Source organism: Squalius cephalus, assembly GCF_949319135.1.
Source record: "Squalius cephalus genome assembly, chromosome: 25".
Classification (NCBI taxonomy): Eukaryota; Metazoa; Chordata; class Actinopteri; order Cypriniformes; family Leuciscidae; genus Squalius; species Squalius cephalus.
Genome location: NC_137146.1, coordinates 7566034 through 7592965, shown reverse-complemented (window position 1 = coordinate 7592965; position 26932 = coordinate 7566034). Strand labels below are relative to the sequence as shown.

Sequence of the window (26932 nt, the reverse complement as noted above, 5' to 3'; positions counted from 1 at the left end):
CCTTTCTGCAACCAGTTACCTTAGGAGGTGCCTTTATACTAAAATACTGTCCATTTAGTCATTGATTGATTGGACGGCAAGACCTTTAGGTTTAAGTTTAGGACACAGCCAAAGTCACTGAACACATTTTTACCTGGTGAGGTACGAGCTCATCGTATCCTCTAGTGCTGCCTGAGGCGCAGCAGGCCATAGAGACGATAGCAGAGCTGGGTAAAGCATCATACGCCGAACGAACCTACAAGACAAGAATAAGAAAAACAGATCTTTCATATTAAAAATGTATATTAAACGGTATTAAAATAAACCTCATGATACATAAAATACATTTTATGTGTTGCTGACCTGAATGGGACATTCGTTGTCATGTGTAACATCCAGAAACATGGCATGAGCGATCGACGGCACTAAAGGCCTGAGGTTTGGCTGTACAAATGACCCTACAGGCTCCCCTCCAAAACGATACACCAGTCGACCCTCCTCATGGCTGTCCCCGGCACTCATGGCCTCTGATGATGAGCGAACAAATCTTATCAGTAAATGGGACATTTGATAAAAAGGTCAAACTTTACACAACAGGGTTCATGTTGCGGTTTAATTTGGATGTTTTTTCAACTATTGCCACTTTTCATACTCTCAAGAGTTTATTTGATTTGTGTACTAACTATATACAGAATATATACAGTACTGTACATACATCACAGAGGAAATCTGTAATTTTTTTTATGGAAGTCATTAACATTACCGTCACAGCTTCATTGTTTCGTCATTGGACAAAAAAACCTGTAAAATATAATAAATTTATAAATATATAAATTATTTTTTACACAAATATATTGGAATGGTTTTCATTTCACTTTTTGCTGAGATAATAATTTTATTTTATTATAGTGCTGTCAGTCGATTCAAAAATGAACTCGATTAATCACAATTTTTTTCTGTCATTAATCACGATTAATCGCAATTTAAAACACTTACATTTGTATAGGTTTATATTTAGTTTACATATTTTATAATGTAAGAATTTCACAGTTAATCTCCAAATTAATATAGAGACTGAATGAAGGTCAGTATCACTGATACTAATACAGCTACTGATGTCTCGATGAAAATGATTTTTTCCCTCAATTTTAAACATTAATTATAGCCATTCAACATTACAGTGTAATTGAAAGCTATACATTTTTTAACATTTATTAGGCTTCAAAAAAATATAACAACTTTTAATTCAAGTGAACTTCAAACAATCCTCACATAAACCCATAATAAATGTCATATTTACCTCTGCCCTTCCTTCATGACTAACAGAAATTGAATAAAGTTATCAAACAGTCTGTATTGCATTAGATTAAATATAGACTAATCCTTATTAAAGCTATAAAAGTGCATTAGTCAAGAGCAGTGAGTCATTTTCTTTGCTACTTTGTTCTTTGATTAATATTACTGACAGAAAGCTTTATTGACTGCTGTCCCTTTAAAACCAGCCGCTGCTGCATGACACATCACACCCGCCTCATTCTCTCACAACTCTTTACATTTATTTAAGACTTTATTTAACTAATTTAAGACTGCTCTGTTATGAAGATACTCGACAAAATGGACATTTTAGCATAGTTGTGTGTGTTATTGTATTGTTCGTTCAAGCGCGAAAGAGAACGTATTTTGGCGCGCTGTCTGTGCGCACGATACTGGCGCGCGTCTTTCTGTGCGTGGTGTGCGTGTGTCACATAGACAGAACATTCACAGGCAGCGCGTTCTTGTTGCGCTTGAATGGTTTAAAAGCATTTGCATTAATAAGAGCGTGATCATATAATGTAACGCTAGCAAAAGGATGACGGAAAAATCGGATGCTGCGTTAAATATTTTAACGCGTTAAACTGGACAAAAATGTATCGCATGCGTTAACGCTGACAGACCTGACCTGTCCATTTTAAATTTTAAAATGGGACAAAAGTAAAACAATACAATGTAAACATAAATGGCTTTTTAAAAGTATAAAAAATAAATGAAAAAAATAATGTGGCCTTCATCAAAGAAATTAATACGTAAAAATGAACCCCTGTGACATAAAAGTGCCAGTAGTTCAAGAACCAGTCCATATCCATCTATTATCTAAAATCTAAGGATATTCTGTGTGAAATACAACTCAAACTCTATCAACAGCAGCTGTGGTGTTTTAGCTCATTTTGAGGATGATTTACATCTGCTGTAAATTTGTATTTCACATGGCATTCACATTTATTTCTGAGTGTCACTGCAACTGCATTTCCCAATCTCTTTGAGTCTTACCTCGGATAATGGAGGTAATGCCAAGCCTAGTCATAAAGACATTGTCCAGCTCTTCGCTGCCAGTAAAGAGCTCAGCCACCACATACAGATCAGGCCTGTGATGACGAGCGAAAGCTAACATATACTGCAGCCCATCCAGCACACAGTAGCAGGGTTAGAAAAGAGGATGGATGGATGAATGGATAGAATGGATAGATGAATGGATATGGGTGTAGGTAAACTAAGCAAGACAGACAATGTGTGACGTGCATGACAATGAGTGGGAACATGCTCAGGTTACATGGTAAAGCATAAAGGATATAATGCAGGTATATTAGTAATGAAGTATGGCATTAATATAGTATTATTTGTGTGCACATGAAATGCATCAGGTCAAATTAGGTTATGGAGAGAAAAAGTATGTTATTAACGGTAAGGTATTAATGTTTTGAGAAAGCAAAAAGGAGGGGGAAAAAAACACAAAGAGCAAATTGAGCATCAAACGTGTATTTTGCAGTCTGCAGTACCTCTGACGAGACTGGTTATCCCCAGCCGATTTACAAACAAATTGTCAAGCTGTTCACTTCCTGTAAAGAGTTCAGCTATCACATAAAGATTGGGCCTGACCACTCTGGCTGCAGCTAACATGGCCTATAGACACAACATACAAGATGCCACATTTAATAGTACACGTGAAAAACCTGCAGTACAAACTCAGAAGGAATGAAACAACATATTTCCAAAATTAGAATGAAAGAAAAGTGATAACATTCTTCAGATATAATCTATGAATCTACAGTGACACTGCAAAACGTTCTGAGTTCCTGTCAGTAGCATATGGTGTCATTTGTATAAATATATCATGAAATATGCCTGCAGATCAAAAATAAAGTGGAAATCTGAGCACGTACCTCAGCCACATGAAGGGGTGTGGAGTGGCAGTTATCCAGACGCACACCGGAGAAATGTTTGGCTGTGATCTCTGTGTACTTCTTCATGTGAGCCCATAAGTATGGACAGTCTTCTGGCTTATCGCCATAGCGAAGTTTAACGCTGTCACCCCAGCAAACAAGCTCTCTTCTGAGGTAAACATTAGACCCTAACAGACAGATAAATCAACCATTAAAAACTGGCTGAAAATTTTTTTAATGGCTTTGCTGGCCCAACCAGCAACAAACCAGTGTGGAGCAGCATGCAGGTATTTTCATTACCGTTCAGAAGAAACCAACATACACACATATTTTGACTCACCTGCCTCTGCAAAGTTTCTGAGCGGGTCATCACCCATGACCCATCCATTATGGGCGAGCAGATGACAAGCCTCATTTGGATTCAGCATCAGCTGGTTTTCCTGCTCCATTGGCATGTCCTCAAATGGGTAGGTAAAATATCTGAATCATTAAAACAACAAAACAAGGATGAAAACTGTAAATCTGCCGTTCTCATCAGCGTATTACACAATAAAATGCTAAGCTTACAAGATATCATGCGGCTTCTGAGGGGAAAAAAATGTGTTATTTGGATATATTTGTGGCATTAAAAAGTTTTGTTTGAGGCCCTTGACTAGAATACATAAGCATTTTCACGGCACTCAGAATATTTTGTTGTATGCATATCTGGACGTGCAATAGGCTATGTCAAAAGAAAGAACAGAGCATCTGCTTTTAAACAAAAAACCTGTTTTATTCTAGCTTAATGCATTCTTTTTTTATCAACACTTGAATGTGGGTAAGTTTTAATAAAAAAGCAACATTTTGAGAAAAAGCTGAGAAAATCGCGTTTTTGTAAGACTACATCCAGATCGGATTCAGAATGATGATCAAAACATAGATGGAGTAAATCGAGTTCATCAACCCCTTATGCTTGCACAGTCCTATAGCTCGTCCTGGGTCGATATTTTATTCGGTAACGTTTGGCAGTTTGGATATGCTGTTTAATGTTGATGATCACGTTATTTTACATACGCATCTGCTTATCTATGCTATCGGTCATATCTGCTTCTTTTTCGCCTGTTTTGATCAGATTCAGTACTCTTTTAGAAGATGCCTAATAATAGCGCCCACTACTGTTTAACAGTGAAAACACGTAAAGCAAGAAATTTCCGTCAATGGCGGGGAAAGAGTTAATGGGTATAGCTACAGTAAAGTCTTCAGCTAGTCAACTTGAGATCCTTTCCATCTAAGCTGGTTTTATCTCGTAAGCCTATTAGTTAATGTTTTATGAGCAGTGGGATAATCTCTCTTTCCTTTTTATTTATGAGAAATAACCATATTTATCCACACAGTCACGCAGAGCCAAAGCACAACCAAAAAATTATTACGCAAAATGTAGGCAGTTTTGTTTTTAACTGCTAGTGTCAAAAGTAACAGTGGGCCTTTAACGACTGCATAACCCAGAAAAAAAAAAACATGTTTAAAACATTCAGAATTAGCATTTTCATAACCTAATGGGAACATTGGCAAAACGTTGTTTGAACATATTTTTGTTAGCTGTGTTTCTGTCTGTCTGATGATTTCTTCCTAAGTGGGCAGTTCTTGTCCAGAATAAGTTTCAAAGTAGACCAGACTTTCAGACTGCCACCAAATCTAGCTCTGTGAGATTTCTTGATATTTACCTAGTCACCAAAGGGTTTGTCCGAGTGACAGGTCCAAGTAGAGGACCGTGGGTGGCGAGTCTTTCATAACAAACCGTTTCAACTATGCAGTTTATAGCCTGCAGGTGAGAAATGACGTAAATAAATCACACAGACAACAAAGATATAAACAGTAAGATAATCTGTGAATCATACACACACCTAAAGCTAACAGAAACCAACCTTCTCATGATGACTTTGCATTTCTTTATAGCATTCCACATTCAGTTCCTCAAGACTCTTCTTAAACCAATCACAGGACTCTTGAATGGATTTGGGACCGTTACTGTTGTTTTGATAAGTACAGGGAAATAAAGTTTATTTGTTCACAAAGTGCAGTACACTGGCATAATAAGAAAAAAACAGGTCTAATTCTAATGTAAAAATGGATTAAAACATATATATAGGCCTATATATATATATATATATATTAGTATAAGTGACAGATATATATATATTAGGGCTGTCAAACGATTATGTGTGTGTGTGTATAATTATTTTCGATATATAAATACACACACATGCATGTATATATTTAAGAAATATTTGCATGTATATACTGTGTATATATATTTATATTATATATATAATTTATATTATATATAAATATTTTATATATAAATAACACATTTTTCTTAAATATATATGCATGTGTGTGTATTTATATATAGAAAATAATTATACTCCATACACACACATATATTATGTAAACACAAACTTTTATTTTGGATGCGATTAATCGCGATTAATCGTTTGACAGCCCTAATATATATATATATATATATATATATATATATATATATATATATATATATATATATATATATATATATACTGTGATCATATATCATATAAGTGATGTAGGGACTTCCTTGTTGATAATTAAATGACCATTAGAATATTATTGCTTTATTAGGGTGACCAAGTTATGTATAATCACAATAAAATGATCTTGGTTACCCTGACCTTTTCATTTGAGATCATTAAAAATTAACATAGATATTTGATAACAGAAAACACATAGTCTATCCAAAAAAACAATCATTAAACAGAACTTGAACAGGAAGTGGACTCACGTGTGTCTGCCAAACATCTCCAGGGCCAGTTGCATGTCTACGGTGTTGCTGAGGCGTCCATACTGTGAATCCTGGATGACTTTTAATTTCGGCTTTCCCATCAGCTCGGGGCCCTCAGGTTTGTTACCTACAGACGCCAAATACATCCAACTTACCTCCGACCCTACAAAATACAAGTGACAGAGCATCCAAGAACATGCTAGCAGACTTCAAACGCTCACCAGCCTGAAGAACCTTCCTAAACTGCTCCACGGCTTTCTCAACGTTCACCTGCAGAAACTCCCATAGTTTCATCTGGGAGAAAACTTCCGTCCATAGAAGCCCTCGTAGGATCTGAAACATCAAACCAAACACCATCGCTTGTTGGCCTGTCACCACAAACTTTAAAGGATTTTTGGCATATTAAAAAGCTGTGACAGCCTCCAGACTCACAGTAATGCGTTTCTCACTCTCAATAAGAGGTGGAAGGCCACTGTCACTGTATTTCCCATCAGCTATGGCACAGCTGAAGTGCCACAGGGCTCTATCCAGCACCCAGGCTGGCTTCAGATGAGGAGAGTTTACCAGGTTATAGCCACACTCTGGATGGAGTCTGATCCACTTACTGTTGGCAGCTAACCAAGGGAACAATCATAAAATCATAGTTTTATAAATAAATAAAATAAAATCTGTTTTTCTAAGCTATAGACAGAAGATATTTAAACTGCGGCACAGACTTCATCATCACTATGACCTTCGGCTCAATTTACTTCAGTCAGTTGATTTCCTTTCAAAAACCAAACGTATGGAAATACAATCTGCTGTACCTGTTAGTATAAGATTATATTACACATGCTGGGTCAAAAGTGGGAGGGAAATGAAAAGGTGACATGCAAACATAGTTAATTGGTTGGAAAGTAAATGGCGAATAATTGTATGTGAGTTCCTGATAAGGATTGGCATGTTTGCACATAATAAATGGTAAGTAAAATCAATTTCAAAATGCTCATTAAGAGTGATAAACTTCAGTCTGGTGTCTAAAGAGCTGCTCTGATTCCAAATTTACACTATCACAGCCGTTCTGTTTCTAGGCAAAGATGAGAGCTGTGTTCAAAGGTTCAAAGAGCAGGAAACCGTTTCTGTGGCACTTGAAAAAAATGCTCCAACCTATCCGGAATAATTCATCTACGATTTAGTGAATAAGCTCTGTTGTGTGCATAACAATAAAAACAATAATGACCACTAGGATTTATACAACTGTTTTGGGAGATACATCCATTTTCTAGTTCCATCACTAATCAACATGCATGGAAAAAAATAATAAGACAAATCAAATTACTTGTTCGGAAAATTGCTAAATTAGTCACATCATATTGTGTGAATATTGCTTGCTGGGAGAACTGTTTTTTATTTCCCTGCCAAAATTGTTGCTATAATATATTTCAGAGTGTGAGCTGCAGGTTTATGTAGTTTTAACCCATATTTATTGAAAAGTTGATTTGATGTAATTTTGTATCAGACTGTGAGTCTCTGAGGGTTACAGTAATTGAGCTGTTTATAGTCGGTAAATTCCGATGGCTCATAGTTAAAGCATGTTAACCACAGCAAAAGCAAAAGATCGAAAGGAAAAATACTAAAAACTTCTGGCACCCTGTAGAGCTACTTTTACACCCTGCTGGAGCACATTTTACAGACTAACCAAAACAAAGCTAGTTGGCAAGAAACAGTTCTTAGTCTGACACCCAATTAAACTATATGGTGTTCATAAGGGCAGACATGAAAATTTGTTCCTATGACACACATGCAGCAGAGGGCAACATGAAACATTAGAATGTCACAAAGAACGAGGCGGCCAACATTAATCTTCCTACAGTGTGACTGAAAGGTCAAAAATCTTAAACATTTTGCCACGGATGTGACCAGCTTTCATCTACCCTCTGATTGCTGCAATTGATATATAAATAGCCTAACCACTTCTTTCCTAATCTGCTGTGTCGTTCTTCAGAGGTGGCATTGCCATTCCAATGAGATAAATAGCCAAAGATGCAGTATTGGAAGTTTCTCCAATACTCCAAAACATTATTCACTATGTGCTAAAGACACAGCTGAAATTACCTGTGTGGTTGTACACCACATCTGTGATGCAAATCACATTCCACTCTTTCTTAAGTTTCTCCGTCAGGTTGCCCACATCCATCCAGGTGTAGTTCTTTCCAGGTGGGGAGAAATCGGGGTTCAGCTCTAGCTGATCAGCTATGGAGTAGCATGACCGTGATAAGCCTAGTTTCTGCAGAGGCGTGAAGTGGATCATATTGTAACCTGAACATAAAAAAAACATGTACAAAAAGTTGGTGGTTCATCTACTTCAGATGTGGTTTTTGTATCTTAAATGGCTAAACTGTTAGTTGTTAGTCGTGCAAAAGTGCCAGGGTGTTTTTATATGATTACTATGGTGTTTTGGCCGGTTGATATGGCGTTAGCATGGTGTTCAGGGTGTTTGCTATGGTTACTTACTGGAATAAAAAAAGTCTACCCACAGATGGCATGCATTCTAATCTAGGGGTGTAACAATATATTGTGTCACAATACAAAAATGCAACAAGATGTATCGTGGATAGTGACAATCTGTATTGTGTATAGTTCATAGTACTCAGTACTACATTACACTACTATATAATGTTGAATAATGTATAATATTGCAATGGGGGAATATTTGTGGGTCCTGATCATGCCAAATGTCATATGTTACCAGTAAAAAGTGGCCTACATTATTTTAAATATATCTGCAAGCATATTCGTCTAAAATAATTCTGTATTTTCAGCTTCAGAATCATGAATATTTTTTATTCTGGTGTCACCATTGTCCTGTGCATTGGGTTACCAGCACCAAGGCCAAGCCTATTCATTTACACTGCCAGTGTAATACCAAATTTTGCATTTTATTCAACAGTAAATTTTTTTGTTTTTCTTTTCATATGTATTGGAGTATCGCAATAATATCGTATTGTGAGTTCAGTATTGTGATATGTATCGAATCGTGACATAAGGAGGGTATTGTTACACCCCTACTTTTTGATGATTCTGGTAAAGTGCAATAACCCATAGATTGCTGCAATCAGTGGGGAGCAAAAATATCCTTTTTTATACACATTAGTACATATTTTTCTATATGAGGGGGCTTCAGATGGTCTTTTGTTGGGGTCACAAGTACTACAGCAATACCAAACTCATAAATGAGTTTCAACAAACACTGATAAATGATACATACCACTTTCCTTGGCCACTCTTAGTCTGTCTAGCCATTCATCCAGAGGGCCCAGACATTTTGCCAGGTAAGTCTGAATTGTAATGCAATCCAGAGGCAGGATCTTCCTCTCATGGCCGACGCGCAACACTGGATCCACAACAATGTAGCCACCTCCGGTTCGTTCCTCATTCCTGTATACACAATATGGTAACATCTTTCTTTTTCATGGTAACAATTAGAAACTGCCACAATTCCAAGAATTTTCACTCACCCACACCCAAAGTAATACTGATAAGACCCTGCTATCTCCAGGTCCAGTTTGCAGTACTTGTCTGAGTCATCCTCTCTGCCACTGGGGTTCACCCACTCCAGCCGACGGAAGCTGGAGCCAACGAACCTCTTGCCATGTGCTGGGTAGTCGGTGTGAACATGCACACTCTTGCCCTGCAGGGTCGGGCCCAGGCGGAACTGAAGCTCAAAGCCTAAGTGAGATTAAATGTGAGTCACATGAGAAAACATCAGGGTAATATCCAATAACCCCGCAAGTCTTCCTTTAAATAGTGCATTTATCAAAGAAGATCCTTGAATCATAAATTATTGTTCAGAGCAATGAAACAATACATATTAGATACTGTGTAATTTATGTTTTAGAACAAAACATGAAAATCCCTTCAAGTAGACTTCAAGAAGATCTTATTTTCTTCATAAATCTTTGATTTAATTCTCCTTGAAGCCACTGGTTGTTTATTCATATATTGTTTTGGTGTGCAATTTGATAAACTTAGCTGTTGCATTGTATTTTAGACATACAGTTCAGAAAGCTTTCCCGTTCGCCTTAAGCTAAAAGGCAAGTATGTGTTTATCAGTATGTTAAAATTTCATTAGGCTATTTAAAGGGTTAGTTCACCCAAAAATGAAAATTCTGTCAGTAATTACTCACCCTCATGTTGTTCCAACCGCGTAAGACCTTCGTTCATCTTCGGAACACAAATTAAGATATTTTTGATGAAATCTGAGAGCTGGATCACTCCTCCATAGGCTGCTAGGTGACCGAAACTTGCTGGCCCAGAAAAGTTATTAAAGAGATCGTTAATATAGTCCAAGTGACTCCAGTGGCTCAATCTTAAGTATATCAAGAGACGAGAATACTTTTTGTGCGCAAAAACAAACAAAAATAACGACTTTATTCCACTATTCATTTCCTTCTCTCTGAGCCTCGAGTTAGTTTACGTAGTGTTTTTGCGCTGCGCGTCTGTGTTACACGTCACCACGTAGGCTCACAATTGGCCGAAGCTGGTCATGTGTGTGATGCGTGATGACGTGCAACACAGACGTGCAGCGCAAAAACACTACGAGGCCCAGAGAGAAGGAAATGAATAGTGGAATAAAGTCGTTATTTTTGTTTGTTTTTGCGCACAAAAAGTATTCTCGTCGCTTGATATACTTAAGATTAAGCCACTGTAGTCACTTGGACTATATTAACGATCTCTTTAATAACTTTTCTGGGCCAGCAAGTTTCGGTCACCTAGCAGCCTATGGAGGAGTGATCCAGTCTCAGATTTCATCAAAAATATCTTAATTTGTGTTCCGAAGATGAACGAAGGTCTTACGCGGTTGGAACAACATGAGGGTGAGTAATTACTGACAGAATTTTCATTTTTGGGTGAACTAACCCTTTAAAATTATATATTTTTAAATAAATTATATTTGGAATATTTTATCTACAATTTGCAGAATATGTGCCGTTTTGTGTTTAAAAAACAAAGCTGACCACTGATTTATACAACAGTATATAAACAATTAGATTAAAAAGTTTGTCGAGACAAACTTTAAGTTGGCTTGAGAAAGCCGGACCAGATAGTTTGAAGAAGTTTCTTGCCATAAAGTGTGATGAAGTGTTAAAAGCTTGAAGTTTGAAGGTCTTTAGTTTTAATTAGTTTAAGTTTTAGTTTAGTAGTTTTAAAAGTTTGAATGTTTTCAGTTTGAAATAGTTTAAGTTTTAGTTTAGCAGTTTTAAACGTTTGATGATGGGCAAAGAGCCTCCTGTGCCCTTGCTCTTGCCTCCTCCGGCTGAGAAAGTGGAGCATTTTTAAAATTTTGCTGACGTGGGTCCCAGGAAAATATACTTATGCCCATATTAAAAAGACAGAGTTTAATTTATTATTACATATGTAATCCCTTACTCAAATTCGGCCTCTTCTCCGCTTTTGAGAGCTAAATATACTTGTTTTCCCACTGCTGAGTGCACTAGTAAATGTGTTTTTGAAAGCCGTTATCTTAACTTCACCACCTTCTTGAAGAAATGCTGTACCCCTATGCCACTATAATTTATCTATTAATAATAAATCTTGTTTTTTTTCCCTAACAGATCGGAGGTCTTTTCCATCTTTGTAAGTAACACTGTCAAACATTTCAGATTTAAAGATGCAATACATAAATCGGTTCTCTCCATCAGAATCTGTTTTTGAGACATAAATATTACATATTATTTGTGTGGTTAATTATCTGCTTATTACACGGCATAGAAAAATTGGCAAAACATAAAATATTGATTTGAGTTTAAAGTTATTTTGTCTTTTTTCTTCATTTATGTTTTCCAGTAGATTGGACGTCTCGTCTATCTATGCAAGTAACATTGTCAAACATTACACATTTAACTTTTTTTTATTATTGAATGAAATTTTTGCATCTGTATATACATATTTGTGCACACAAAATCCAAACTTCTTAAAACTCTGTAACATATAGATCAGTGGTTCTCATCCACGTTCCTGAAGTCCCACACAGTTTGAATGTCTCAATCAAACACTCCTGATTTATGTCATCAGCTCATTATTGGATGACATAATATATCGTGAAGGACATTATAACAATGTAAACTTTTTGGTAAATGTGATCATACAGGCTTTGTTCGAGCTGTGAACAAATCTATTTTGTCTTTTTTTGTCGTCTACAGTAGATTGGACATCTTGTCCATCTTGGTAAGTTACATTGTTAAACATTTCAGATTTAATACATGGTGGTTTTTGCAATATCTTTATAGGGAAAGTAGGGAATGGTGATTACTAAGATTAAAAAAAAAACGAATTTCCTCCTTTGTCCTGTTTTCAACAATTAACCCTTAAGGCTGGACTACATTACCCAACTTTAAAATATTGTTACGTCCTGAGTTATGTTTATTTGTGTGTACTATTTCTTTGGTTGATTTGGTTCTCTCTCTTTATGAATAGGCTCCGCCCCTGCGCACCTGCAGCCTGTTCATTGATGTTCTGGGCTGGATATATAAGATGGGAGTGGAGAGAGAAGGGCGGAGGTTGAAAACTACGATTTGTTTCCACAGTGGCGTGATCGCTTTGATCACTGTTTCAGCTCTGTAAAGAGCTTGGCGTGCACTGAGGGAGAAGGGCTTGAGAGGAGTGACGAGAGAGCCCTGTGTGCATCATGTTTCCGCCAGCCGCTGATAAGCTGTGTTTAAATGTTGTTCGTATCAGTGTTGTGTTGGTCTATGTTTGTTTATTTCTGTCAACATTATCGGTTGCCTGCTGATACACTTTAATAGCACTTTAATAGTGGGGTTCGTAACAATATAAACATATTATAGAAACACTAGACAGCGCTTACTTAAACACAATTCAAGATTAATATGACGGCAATGTAGTACAGTTTTTATTTACATTTAATGATTCAATTATTATTGTACTAGGCATGTTTGTTTGTGTTAAGAATGTAACTAACTTGTTTTTTTCTTCTTGTGTGTGTGTGTGTGTGTGTGTGTGTGTGTGTGTGTGTGTGTGTGTGTGTGTGTGTGTGTGTGTGTGTGTGTGTTAACCAACTCAATAACCCAATAGCCAAACCCAAACTTTGAACCCAATATCCAAACCCAATTACCAAACACAAACTTTGAACCCAATAACCAAACCCAATTACCAAACACAAACTTTGAACCCAATAACCAGACCCAAACTTTGAACCCAATAACCAAACCCAAAAAACAAAACAAATTGATTTGCAGTGCCAGAAAGCCAGAAAGATGGACCTGCTACAGCTCCAATCTGCCTGGCTGCCTTCTTGATCATCACTGATCTGAGGACTACATTGAAAAATCAACAACATTAACACACACAGTCATTTGTTTGATAACAAACTGTTTGGCTTTAGATTACATAGGGCCCTATCTTGCACCCAGCGCAATTGACTTTGTCCAACGACGCATGTATCAATCCTATTTTGCATCCGCGCACAGCGGACTTTTCCCTCCACAGACGCACATCGGTAAATTAGGAAATTAACTTGCGCTCCCGGGGGTGGTGCAGCAAAAAGAGGCGGCGTATTCTGGCACAAACGTTCCCTGGTGCTATTTTGCAGGTTTAGAAAACAATTCCGCCACTGACCAGGAAAAACCTAGTCTAAAATCAGTGGCGCGTTGCGCATGTTATTCATATGCTATTTTAAGGGCGCATGCTTGGCCATAATCAATGTAGCGTGTGCACAACGCACATACACTTTTCTTATCTCATTTACACACAGACGCAGCAGTTCTCATTATTAGAAAACCATACATTATTACAAGGAACAATATTAACACATGAGGGAAATCATTGTTGTGTCCATGAAGATGTGAAAAAATAGGCATAAATCTAACTTACACATTTACCCAAATTTGTATACGCCTGTATAACCAAAGCTAATTTGGGTGGGTTTCTCCCATCCCCAATGTAACTTCTCTGTCTTTTACGACCCTGACGAGAACGTCGGTCTCCTCGGCTGTGAACCGCTGCTGCCTGGCAAATCCGCCGTTATAATAGCAATCCGCCATGGAACAAGCGCGCCTGCTCTTAAAGGGAATGTGAGATGACGCTCTGATTGGTTTATTTACGCCCAAACCACATCTATGAATAATGAAGCTACTTCAGACCAACCCATTTTAAATTTGCGTCGGGCGCAAGAGTCATTTATCCCGCCGGTATAATAGCAACAGCGCCCAAGATCCACCCACAAAGTTACACGCATTTCGCGCTTGATACTTGCGTTTCAGATCGTTAAAATAGGGCCCATAGTGTCTTATTTATCAGATATTTACCTTTTGTAAAATTGACTGCTTAATTGGCTCTTAACATTAAGTCCTTTTCCTGTTCAGTAAGTTCGGTCTTGTAACATTGATCTATGTTGTATAATTGATTTCACAAGTGACATTATATTTTGGGTGACATCTTATACACCAGTCAAATCTTTTTTGATGATATCTGTGTTTAGCATTTTAGTACTATCTCTCGGTTTTTGTAGTCTTGTATCGCATATTTAACTTGAGCAAAATCATCTGTTTTAGCATTGCATTAGTTCAGTTTCTGTATTCGTCTATATCACATACTGTAGGACTATTTAACTTTACTGTTTTTTCATTACAACTTTTTTAAAAATTATATTTATAGTCTAATTTAATATTAGTTCTGTTTCAATTAAATATTTTGTGTTAAATCTAGAATTTAGTTGACTTTATATCCTTCCACTGAAGTATCTGTTAAAACTAATAGCTTAAATAAATGCTGGGATTGTTTCTTGTTTGACTGTGATAGTTGATGTCCAACTGATATTGTTTTCATTAACAAGAAGAACTAACAATGGTTGAGTAAGTGTTTTTATCTGGTGTTTCACAAACGGTTACCATTTGCTTTCATAACCCAGTTGTTTAACGATATTAAAACAAACTTCAGTTGCTACAACATCCTTAAACATCCCCAGAGATTTGGATTTTTACGAGACACACCAGTTATCGGCGAGTTTCATAACCTTGTTGAGAACACACTGCGAAGTCTACGGGCTGACGTAAGTGACGCGCTGCTTCTGTGTGGAAACTCGTGTGTCGCTGTGTTCAGAGATCGCTCAGGGAGGTTTGGCTATTTTGATTTGCATAGCAGAACACCTGCTGTAATGTACTGCTGTAATGTTGACATTTTTCCAGTTGGAAGACATGGTAGAGAGACTTCTTATAATGTTTAAAGGGTGTTTCTTACTGACTGATCAGGAACAATTTAATCTACTGCCTGTGTCATTCATAAACATTACACCTGAAATGTGTCAAAGCAATGAAGTGTCCCATGAGTGTCTTGCTCTTAATAATTTAAAGCCATTTCATCCACCCATCTCTTCTGATAACACTATTCTCAACAATGACCAGAGTAGGCCTACTGTAGCTTCTCAAGAGTGTGTTCAAGCCAGAGATCCAATTCAATACAATAATGTAGCAGCATCAAGTGATCATCTTTTTGATGAACAGAACCACACAGATGATCAAGATAAAATGGTTACAACTAACACCACTGATCATTTAGAAACAGGTACAAATGTCCCTTTCAGTGGAATTTCTCATGACACATTCTCGCATGGTCAATTTATCCAAACGGCTCAAAATCTGCAGGGTGCACCTACTGGCTTAAAGCAAGTGAAAAAACTGAACAAGTCTCAAAGACAAAGGGCTTTCTGTAAAAAAGGCACACAAAAACAAGATGACAACAAAAGCAAACAGATAAAAAGTTATAGGCATCACTATTGTTCTCTTGCATACTTGCATGGCTCGAGGGAGCCAACTTACTGATATTGTACTTAAACTTATTATTATTATGCAAGAGAACATTAGTGATGCCTTGCCTTTGGTAAGCACCACTTATAATAATAATGATAATCTTAAGTACAGTATCAGTAGTTGGCTTTTCCAAGCCAACTTAATAAAAGATACAATAAAAATTGTCTAATCTTTAATCTTACATTTTTATTTTAGGGTGATATTGCGACTTTTTTTTTTTATCACTAAACAGCATGCTTGTAAAATCTAATTAAGAAAAAAAAACAGTTCACATAATTCTTTGGAAGATTGCTAAATTTGATCTGAAAAGGCCTGTTTTAATCCATATTTATTGAAAATGGTGATATCATTTAATTGTTTTAAAAAGACTTGCTGTAGAACCTTTATGTTGTAGAACAAAACATGAAAATCAAATAGACTAAGATTTTATTTTTCTCATAAAAAGATATTTATTCAAGCTATTTTACAAACCCCCAGAGGGAACCCATGGCTCAAAAATGATAATGCTATAAAGATTTTCAGGTTTATGGTTGCATAATAGTATTGCTTCATAGTATGTGCAGTATGTAGTAAGCAGTTTGATTCTATTAGTAGTATTCTATTCTGTAATCAGCGACAATCTAACAGTTGCATAGTAAACTATATTTACATTATCTACACTGCAAAGCATATGAGCACCACAGCAAACAGGATAGAACACCAGCACATTCCTCCGCTATATATAGCGGACAGATTTTTGAATGTGATATTCGGTGCTCATGCACCACGAGTAAAGCATAAATCTATCCAAAGCTCCTTGGGTTCCAAAGTCTTGAGTTGCAGAGAGAAATAAAGTAAGACAAATAAAAGGGATAGAATAATGTATGCATCAACAACAGCATTAAAAATGATAAATGATACAAAAAATCTATAAAAGAATAAAATAAACATAATGATAGCACAACTGATGATGACAACTGATCAATTAAAATATTTGCATTTGCAATGCACAGTTTTTGAGAAGAAGACCTACCTTGCTCCAAGCGAAATAGAGTGCGCTCCAGTCTCTCCATGTCATTCAGGAGAAGCACTCGGATCTGTTGGCCACGGAACATGTTGGCGGTGCTTTTTTAGGATGCCCTTTAAACACAGGAGAGGTAACCTCTGAATTTGCAAGAGTGTGGGCTATCATACGATAACAACGATCAACATGTGAACAATCTGTTGCAATCGATATAGGCAAGTGGGGGATTTGTAAATGCTTGCCAGTTTCTCAACAATGTTTGAAGAAAAAAAATCTGACCTAGTGACCTAACCTGAAACAACAGCATATGGACACAATGATGACATAGATAGATAGATAGATAGATAGATAGATAGATAGATAGATAGATAGATAGATAGATAGATAGAAATAGTCAGATGATAGATAGACAAAAAGTCAGATGATAGATAGATAGATAGATAGATAGATAGATAGATAGATAGATAGATAAAGCAAATATATACTGTACTTTTTTAAAATGTTGCATAAATACAGACATGCATAGTTTAAAATAAATAAAAGATTAAAGAATTAGGCCCTATTTGTTGATCACTTTATATTGCACAAATTTGGAAAACTTTAAAAGATACATTTTAAGCGCTGTTACATTTCATAAACATTAAATCCAGCTTATAATGTATTTACATGTAAGATACGCTGAAAGAAATATTAAAACAACCAAAAAAATATATACTTATCTTGACAAGAGGCCTTTTATTTTTCCCATTTGATAGTAGCATGCATTTCATGCAATAAGTAAATATTAAAATGAGGAGCCATAATTGAAATGAACTAATAAAAGTTTAATTACCAGCAACATCCGACAGACTCCTCACTGGAGTGTCACCCGGTGTTAGTCAAGCAGACCTTATGCATCTAATAAGGTCATGCATCTGAGGTGACATGACCTTTCAGTGACCCTAAATATAGCCAGCACCTTTAGTTACATCTCACTGCTTACATCAGGCAAAGCCTGTGCAGTACATGCGTTGTCCATGCAGCACATAGGTGTGATAAAATTTGATGAACTATTGTAATTCCTCCAGTAACAATTATAGTGAATTATTTATTATCATTTATTATTATAGTGTATTTCAGTAATATCACACAAGCACGAGCTGACAATAGCCTAAATATTAATTCGACTTGGATTACCTGAGCCTGAGGCGGCAGGCCCAAAGCCTCAGGTAACGTTAATCACGGCCATGCTGATATTCAGTATTACAGACGTTGAACTCTTGTTCGTGTGATTTTGCCAAATTCAAATTACTACTACTTGGCTTGCGTTCATGAAAAAAACAGATGCTACGACCTTTAAAAGGTCCTCGCTTGGGAATGGGAACACATCTATCGTTTGTCATTCATTTTTAAGCCTCACCCACATGTCTTTGAGATAATTTTTGAGCACGGCATTCAACCAATCAAACGATTCCTAGCAAAAGACCGCCCATACCTCAGCGCGTGCGCGTGCACATCAACCTCATACACAGTTGTGTGTTTTTTTACGTGACGTGATAGTATGATGGTAATTTGTTTTAAATTAATGGAGGTAAGCATATGCACTTATTTTATCGTTCCGTCAGCAGTTTATTGTACTTGTCTGTCTGCTTGGCTGCTTATTTTCTTCATACACATGCGCAGACGTCTTGTCAACTAGGAAGTAGCTGTTGTTACAGTGTAAAGGTGAATGTGGCTGCTATTTTGTGTATATTTTACCCTAGTTTTTATGGAAGAGGTCGAATTTCCCCACTTTGCTTTCACTAACGCGTTTATTCTTATCTGTCTGTATCAGTAGATGTCATTAGCCTAACGGAAGAGACAGAAACCTAACCTTAACCTGGCCAATATCATTTTCACACTTGTATTACACACACACACACACACATATTTACAGATATTACAGACCAGTGTCCAGTGTTGAAACGCTGCAGTCTTTTAGCGCTGTTCTGTAATCAGTTACAGTCACAGTCCTCCTTATCTTTTTTTCCAGGTTTCTCAGCAAAAACTGATTAGACAACAGGCATTTAAAAAAAAAAAAAACTTTTGTAATGCGCAGCTGACTATATTTATTTGTATCATTGAATCATGGACTAGAAGTTAAAGGGATAATTCTCCCAAAAATGCAAATTCTGTCATATTTTCTCACCCTCAAGTTGTTTCAAACCTGTATGAATTTCTTTCTTCTGCTGAACACAAAAGAAGATATTTTGAAGAATATGGGTAACCAAACAGTTGATGGACCCCATTGACTTCCATAATTTTATTTTTATTTTTTTAAATACCATGGAAGTCAACTGGGCCCATCAACTGATTGGTTTCCGACATTCTTCAAAATGTTGTCTTTTGTGCTCGGCAGAAGAAAGAAATTTGGTCACACTTTAGATTAGGGTCCGATTCTCACTATTAACTTTTGTGTCAATAAACTCCTAATTGTTGCTAGCTAATAGTTAGTAAGGTATACTAGTTGTTAAGTTTAGGTATTGGGTAGGATTAAGGGATGTAGAATAATTCATTAATATGTGCTTTATAAGTACTAATAAACAGCCAATATCCTAGTAATATGCATGCTAATAAGCAACTAGTTAATAGTGAGAATTGGACCCTAAACTAAAGTGTAAAGTTTGGGTTTCACAGTAATTATCCATTTATTTCAGGTTCTCACAAAGATGAGGATTGTATTGCTGCTGCTCCCATTATGTTTAGAGACAGTCATTTGCTACAGTAATGGAAAGGTTGAAATGGCTTGTAGGGACATGACACCCCAGCATGGCCATGATCCCAGAACCAAAGATCCACCATTCATCATCACAGCAGACAAATCCCAATTCAGCCCTGAAGATGAAATCAAAGGTATTAATACTGTCTTGGTGTACTTGTCAAATGTTACAATTTTTCAAATCTTGCTCTGACATAAAAGTACAATATAATCTGTTTTTCATATTCACAGTGACATTATCAATGGCGTCTTCAGGGACCAAACGGTACTTCAAAGGATTCCTCATAGAAGCAAGGAATGCTGGGAATCTCAGAGAAATAGTCGGATCATTCAAGTTAATAAATTCTGACATTTCTCAGCTTCTTCAGTGTGACAATAAAGTGGTCAGTGACATTTATTGAGAACAAAATATTTACAAAAATATTTTCTTACTATCTATAAAAAGATTAAATACTTAAGAAATGATGGTACTTTGTTTCTCTCAAATGAATATAATTCATTTAATTTACTGTATTTTCAATATTCACAGAACTCTGCTGTGAGTCATACCAGCGAATCTCATAAGACAGAGGTCCAGGTGATCTGGGTAGCACCACTTGACTCTCCTTCCAGCGTGCAGTTTATGTAAGTATTCAAATGCTGTTTTTATCCACCTTCTAGTTACGAAACTTAAAGTTGGCATGAAACAGAAGTTGTGATGGTCTTTTCTTCCCTATTGTGATGTTTATCCAAGTGAAACACCTTCTCGGAACAAGAAAAAATGTAGGGTGGGACTTTTTGTCCATCGGGAATTGATTGGATGGTTGTGGTTTGCTATTGGTCGATCTCGTGTGAGTGACAGGTTGTCCTGCCCTCACGCCAGTAAACACGTCATCAGAGAAGAGATGTCGCTGCAAGAGGGAGGGGAAGTTATTTTGATGAAATATTACGAGGGGACACATGAATTGAAAAAAATAATGTATAATAATTTATAGATACTGCAATATTGCATAAAAAATAAGAATCGTCAATCTGGATTTCATGGTGACTTTAATGTGGGTTGTTTTTTCTTTCTTTTTTCTTTCAGGTTAACAGTTGCCCAAGGCTTTAAGGAATATTGGGTGAAGATTGCAGGTCCAGTGGTGTCCCAAAGTGGTGTCGTTCCTCCACCACAAACTACATTTGGAGGTTCCACTGGTGCCAAAACCACAGCGTCCTCAACACTGTCACGTTCAGTGAGTCAAAACACTGCTTAAGTTACTGGAGTGATAGTTTACACACTGTCATGAGTTTGTGATCATTTCAGGCTCAGCATCGTTGGAATATGTAAATAATACTAATGAATAATAATAATATTCTCTTCTCCTCTTCAGTTCACCTCTGAGGGCTGTGGAATCAGGAAGTCCTGTCTGAGAGATCCACAGGGCTGTGACCCACAAAACGACACAGCGTGTCACTTCCTGTCCTTTAGGACAGAGGGCAATGGCGTGATGTTTGAGCTCAGTGGACCTGCAGATGGTTATGTGTCCTTTGCCTTATCACTGGACAAATGGATGGTAATATAGATAGACACTTTGAATAATTTCATATTTTACATCCTATTGTACAACATGTATTACTTTGACCTTTTGTAGTATGACACACTCTATGATTTCTGATAAATAGTCTGAAAGTGTGAAAACATGGTTATAATCATTAACTAAAACTAAAATGTATAAAAAACACATTTCCATAGTATTTTATTTTATTTAAAAATAATTATTTTCTTTATTTTCTTCTTTTTTAGTTTAATTTTAAGCACTAAAATAATTTTAATAAAATATATATAGGCATATTTTTCAAGAAAAACAAATGACAAAAATTGCTAAAACTTAAACTAAATATAGTATAATAGTATATCATGGATATAATAGTGATGTAATAGTATATCATTGATACTAAAATAAAATATTATTATCATTATGCCTTTGAATGACTAGCATGTCTTAGCATAAATAATAACAAATGTGTTGTGAATTTCAGGGGAACGATGATGTCTATCTGTGTATCAAAGACACAGACAGAGTTGACATCAAGGCTGCATTTGTTTCAGGACGGACTCACCCAGAAATCTCCTCAGAGGTATACTTGCATTGATTGAACAGTGGAAATATCTAACAAACAACACACCCTGGTTTAAGTGAGATATAATCTATGACGGGCCATTGATTTATTAGAAAAACAATGCACAGCCAAGGTGGAGTTCAACGGCCTGGTTTCAATTATTCAGCATATATTACTGTTTCCACACCTCAAAATATTGTTCAAATGTTTTATTTTTAAAGACATTTGTCTGTTTTTTGCCCTTGAAACGCTTATCGCATATCATCCCAAGCCACTGTTTCTAATTCTATTAGTCATCTTTGAGCTGGAAATGGAGGCTTGACTAATGCAGTTATGTTTGATTGAAACAGCTTCTGAAACAAGAAAAAATGAGGGTGTCCATCGAGAAAAAATTATTCTCCATCGAGAATTGATTGGATGGTTGTGGTTTGCTATTGCTGCAAATAAAATAAAAAAAAATAGAAATATGCATGGATAAATCATTTATAATAATACTGAAATATTCCATAAAATAATTGAGAATTGTCAATTTTGATTTCATGGTGACTTTAAGCTTGACAGCGCTGCTTACCTTTTACCTTTGCACATTTTTGTTCCATGGAAGAAGGAAAGAATGGATTTGAATATGACATGGAGGTGAATAAATGATAACAGGAATTAGATTTTTGTTTTTAAATTATTACCTCAAAAACATACTAAAATATTTAAAGTCAACCCCCCCCCCCCCAGTATTTTATTAATATGAATTTACTCTCTAGTCTATGTGCTCATATTCATTCCTAGAACATTCTGAAAGACACAGCTTGGAGACTATCAGACGGAGTGATTCAGTGTAGCTTCCGCAGAGACATTTATCTCCAACCTGACAATGTGAACCGGTTCATCCTGGACCAGATGTACTACCTCTTCATGGCACATGGTCGAGCTGAAAACGGTGAGACATTGTCTTTTTCTTTCTTTGATTATTTTCTGTGGCCAGTAGTGTCAAAGACTCTGTTTTCTCTTTCTCTAGGGCTAACTCATCGACATGACCGCCAACCTCTGATTTCGACCTATCAGACAGTCATAACGGGACCTCCTGAGGATCTAACTGGTTCTCGATCGCCCTTGCTCATCAAATATCATGGTGATGTTAAATAACAAAACTCTGCATACTGAATGTGATTTATACAAAGCATTTGAATGCTTTTCAATGGGCAGATTGTTTGTTTGAATCGTTATAAGAATTGTTAATTGAAATAAAGCTGAAATAAAATAAAACATTAATATTAGAAGAAAATATTTAACTTTAAAAAAAACGTAAATGATCTCAGATTAAATTTCTATCTCCGATCAATTTCTATCTAATTTCTCACACCGATAAATGAAAATTCTATCTCCGTCTGATAGAAAATTATTGGCAACTAATGGAAATAATAAATAAAAATTCTAAAATTACTAAAAAATTAAAATAAATTAAAGCTATGTAATATAAAAAACACAAAAACTAATAGAAGTGACAAAAGCACATAACTAAATTACAAAAAACATATATATATATAACGGTAATACAAAACATTACTAAGTACTGTAGTAGAAAATAATGCTAAAATAACATTGTCTTGGGGCAATAAACATCAACCTAGCAAACACCCAAAATACCATAGTAATTGTGTAGTAACATCCTTGTGGCAACATTTACAAACATCTGGTTTCTGCTGACTGTTCTAAAACTCAGTATCTGTTTGTATCTGTAGGGGCTTTCATGCTGATCGCCTGGATGTCAACAGTAAGTGCTGGTGTCATCATGGCACGATACTTCAAACCCGATTGGCCTGAAAGGAATATTTTGGGGCAGAAGGTCTGGTTTCAGGTAGGAACTTGTTTGCTAAAATGTAGATTTCTGAACATTTTCAAATGTGAATCATCTTCAAGGCTTTCTGTTTCCACAGTTACACCGAATGCTTATGACCCTCACAGTTCTGCTCACCACGGTCGGCTTTGTTTTGCCTTTTATGTACAGAGGAGGCTGGAGCAAGGTAACACACACACAGACACAAACGTCTGCCTATGAGTAAGACTCATGATTTAACAGCGTGTCATATTTTCGCCCCCTTTATCACACACCTCTGACTGTTCAACAGCGCTGTCAATGTGTCAGACCCACATGCTGTCTGCTCAGAATAAAAAAGAGCCAATAAATGTCCCGTGTTCATCAGCTGTGACCCATCTTTTTGGCTCGTTTATGAAAACCATAGCCGCTTTTCTTCAGTGATTTATCAAGCACAGTGTTGATCAAGTGTCTTAATAATTCTGCAAGTGCTGGCTTATTTGAGCCCCAAGCTGACACGTGTACCCATCCGTAAGGCTGGGCATGAGGGACACATTTGTGACTCACCAGGGGCATCTGTGACATCCCTCTTGCCAATTATCTGTCACAGCTTCTGTCATTTCCTGTGTATGACCAGCTGAGGGCGCCCTGTTCCAATTGTCAAACCTGCCCCCACACAAAATAATACCCATCAAACTTGTACAAAGCTGTTCCCTGTCATTACTAATTTCTTTATGAAGTTTGTTGACAAAATTAGCTTCATGAATACAGTTCTAATCTGTAATATATTGTCCACAGAGGGCTGGCATACACCCCTATTTGGGCTGTGTTGTCATGGCACTCGCTGTCATCCAACCTGTCATGGCGCTTTTCAGACCAGCACCAGATGCCTCCAGGTAAATCCTGGAAACAGGTGCACTGCATAATACAGCCAGAAAAGAAATGCCCAGTATGAACTATTAGCATACACTGCAGTTTGTACTGTGCACTGCATACTATTTTTTTTTAAAGTAGAGTTGGCTAAAAAAAAAAAAAAAAAATTGTACATTGCATGCGGGATAAAGAGTCTCTCACAATCTGGTCTGATTGTGTGCTGCACATATACTGGCAAATGTAGTGGGTCATCTGGGTTTTCTATTCATACACAGTATATACTGTATGTTGTGCAAGTAATAGTGTGAGAATTAAGGTAGTATACCATTCTGAACATACACTGTTTTCATACGGGTTTATTACATTTTAGAATCCTGTTAAACACCCAGTATACACTACCATTCCAAAGCTTGGGGTTAGTAAGAGGCTTAATTCATAATTTTATTCAGCACATTAAGGACATTTTAAATCTAAAGTGAGAGTAAAGACATTTATAATGTTACAAAAGAATTATATTTCAAATAAACGTCATTATTAAGCAGCAGAACTGTTTTCAACATTCAAAATTAGAAATGTGTTTTGAGTACCAAATCAGCAGATTAAAATGATTTCTGAAAGATCATGTGACTGAAGACTGGAGCTGCTAAAAAATCAGCTTTGCCACATTACATTTTATAATATCTTAAAAAAGAAAATAGTTATTTTAAATTGAAATAATATTTCAAAATATTTATATTTTCATTAAATAAATGCAGCCTTGGTGAGTAGAAGAAAACATTCTTATAGTGTAGGTTGCTTGTGAATTACAGTTTTAATATTAATTGTGAAATGAAATGGTCTTGTTTGAAATGTCTGTGTTTTTTCTGTAAAACCTGCTCTCAGGAGATACATCTTCAACTGGATGCATTTTGGAACAGGAACAATAGTTCAAATCATAGCTGGTAAGACACAATGCTGTCAAATAGTCTCGGATGGGTAATTGTGTGGCTCAGATCTGTAGTAACAACAATATTGACAGCAGAAAGCGGCTTTGTAAGCTCAGTAAAATTGCGCAGTGAACAGTTTTGTCAGAATAAAATTGTCTAGATAACTGACTGCATGTCATATAGTGTATAATATGTTGTATTGTAGATTTATAGAGGCTAGTCATATTATGATGCATAATATTAGTTCAGAGTGCCTGAAACACTAGCAGTATGTGTTAAGCGAGCTGTGTGTGTTTCCTGATTTAGTTGTCACCATCTTCCTCGGGATTCATCAGCAAGCTCTGTTCCTGCCGGCTCCATGGTCCACAGTGGTCCTGGCGTTCATTGTGATCTGGTTTGTGCTGGCAGATTTGATTCTGGAAGTCCATCGAAGGGGGATTTTACCAATAGGTCAGTGAACCGCCTCCAACCATGTGGGTTTTGTACCTGGATTCCTCAATTTACTGTTTATGAATAGTGTTTCTTAGCGTCTCGCCTGGAAATCAATTTTGCCGTATGAATCCATTAAATTGTAAAAGTTTTATTACACTGCATTAGTAATTGACATATTGGGTTGAATGCTAATCAGCTTCAGTTTTTGCATATGTGTCCCTTTCAGGTAAATATTTTAAAAACGTCAAAATCTACACAGAACATATTAATTCTGATGACAAAGAGGAGATTATGTTTGTTCCTGATGAGAATGAGACTTCTGGCATGGTGAGTTGAGTTTGTATTTATTTCCTCATGACAAACATGTGCATTACATTAACATTACACCCATTGCATTTTTTTTTTTTTCTAGGAATCTTGTTTTAAAAACATAGTTTTGGCTGTTTATCTCTGTGGAAATCTGGGATTTCTGACTGTTCTCCTTTGGACCATCAGTTCAGTATGACACTCTCAGCAGTCATTTCCACATTTAGTCTCTGGGACTTTCACCAGTTGTGCCTATGTTAAAACAAGCCAAAGAAATATGGAGAGTAGGCTACCTGTCAATTTACAGTGATTATTTCAAATGATTTTTTTTAACTTCACTGCTGAGGTACAAATCAATTTAGTTGTATAACTTCCTAGAAGTTTTTGTAATTTATTTTTATTATAAATGTTATGGTATATATATAAAATTATTTGTTGTAAAGAACAAATTATGCTTTTATTTAAATGTCTCCTGATTATCTGCTTTTTTTATCGAATCTGAAGAACGTATTCCCTTTGTGTGTTATTTGGTGAAAGCATTATTGATCATGTTTACTGATCAAGTAAATATGCAATTATGTTTTTGAACACTGTGTTCTGGATGAGGATTTCTGAAAGTGAATTGTGGATTTAAAGACTGTTACTTTTGCCTGAGATGTAAACATTCACAACCGCATTAAAGACTAATGTGTTCATTCTGTACAAAGACTGAATGTAGTTTTAATGAAGGTTTTTGCACAAAAGACAATCTGTGACAGATCTATTGCCTTTTTAAATAAAGCTTTTTTAAATTAAACTGTGTTACTTTATCTTCTAGAATTTGTGCATATATTTTGTATTAATACATCTCTTTGCATTGTAATTTCAGCCGTTTAAGAATATGTGCTGCTGGCTCTCTCTTTAAAATCATCTTTTGGTGAGTTATTTCATATAGATTGAAAATCATGCCATTTATTTGTGTGTTTGTGTGTGTGTGTGATTATC

The 26932-nt window shown here is 36.2% G+C and overlaps 2 protein-coding genes across 5 annotated transcripts in view; one reads left to right on the top strand and one right to left on the bottom strand.

The window, feature by feature from the left end:
* aglb (amylo-alpha-1, 6-glucosidase, 4-alpha-glucanotransferase b) overlaps positions 1–18038 on the bottom strand; it is a 35117-nt gene extending 17079 nt beyond the window's left edge. Inside the window, exons 1-15 of one of the 3 annotated variants that reach the window (XM_079863353.1) lie at positions 17959–18038; positions 16792–16898; positions 9471–9681; positions 9221–9390; positions 8068–8271; positions 6406–6587; positions 6195–6306; positions 5974–6100; positions 5081–5183; positions 4880–4977; positions 3517–3656; positions 3177–3364; positions 2793–2916; positions 343–506; positions 134–235 (exon numbers count right to left, since the gene is read on the bottom strand). In XM_079863353.1, coding sequence (XP_079719479.1) covers positions 134–235; positions 343–506; positions 2793–2916; positions 3177–3364; positions 3517–3656; positions 4880–4977; positions 5081–5183; positions 5974–6100; positions 6195–6306; positions 6406–6587; positions 8068–8271; positions 9221–9390; positions 9471–9681; positions 16792–16873 — 2007 coding nt within the window. In that variant the 5' untranslated portion in view covers positions 16874–16898; positions 17959–18038. Of the gene's footprint in view, positions 1–133; positions 236–342; positions 507–2286; positions 2411–2792; positions 2917–3176; positions 3365–3516; positions 3657–4879; positions 4978–5080; positions 5184–5973; positions 6101–6194; positions 6307–6405; positions 6588–8067; positions 8272–9220; positions 9391–9470; positions 9682–16791; positions 16899–17614; positions 17714–17958 lie in introns of those variants that run through there. The other 2 variants (XM_079863352.1, XM_079863354.1) reach the window with 2 other exon arrangements.
* Positions 18039–18115: 77 nt separating this feature from the next.
* frrs1b (ferric-chelate reductase 1b) lies at positions 18116–26736 on the top strand. 2 transcript variants are annotated; one of them, XM_079863367.1, is made up of 16 exons: positions 18116–18352; positions 19458–19653; positions 19751–19902; positions 20049–20143; positions 20586–20733; positions 20872–21054; positions 21521–21619; positions 22385–22535; positions 22614–22727; positions 23338–23453; positions 23533–23619; positions 24210–24307; positions 25167–25225; positions 25517–25660; positions 25869–25969; positions 26055–26736. In XM_079863367.1, exons 1-16 carry the CDS (start codon positions 18323–18325, stop codon positions 26145–26147), a joined length of 1866 nt encoding a protein of 621 aa, XP_079719493.1. In that variant the 5' UTR covers positions 18116–18322; the 3' UTR covers positions 26148–26736. The 2 variants fall into 2 exon arrangements, with proteins under 2 accessions (XP_079719493.1, XP_079719494.1); XM_079863368.1 differs by lacking the exon at positions 18116–18352 and adding an exon at positions 18392–18486.
* Positions 26737–26932: the final 196 nt, after the last annotated feature.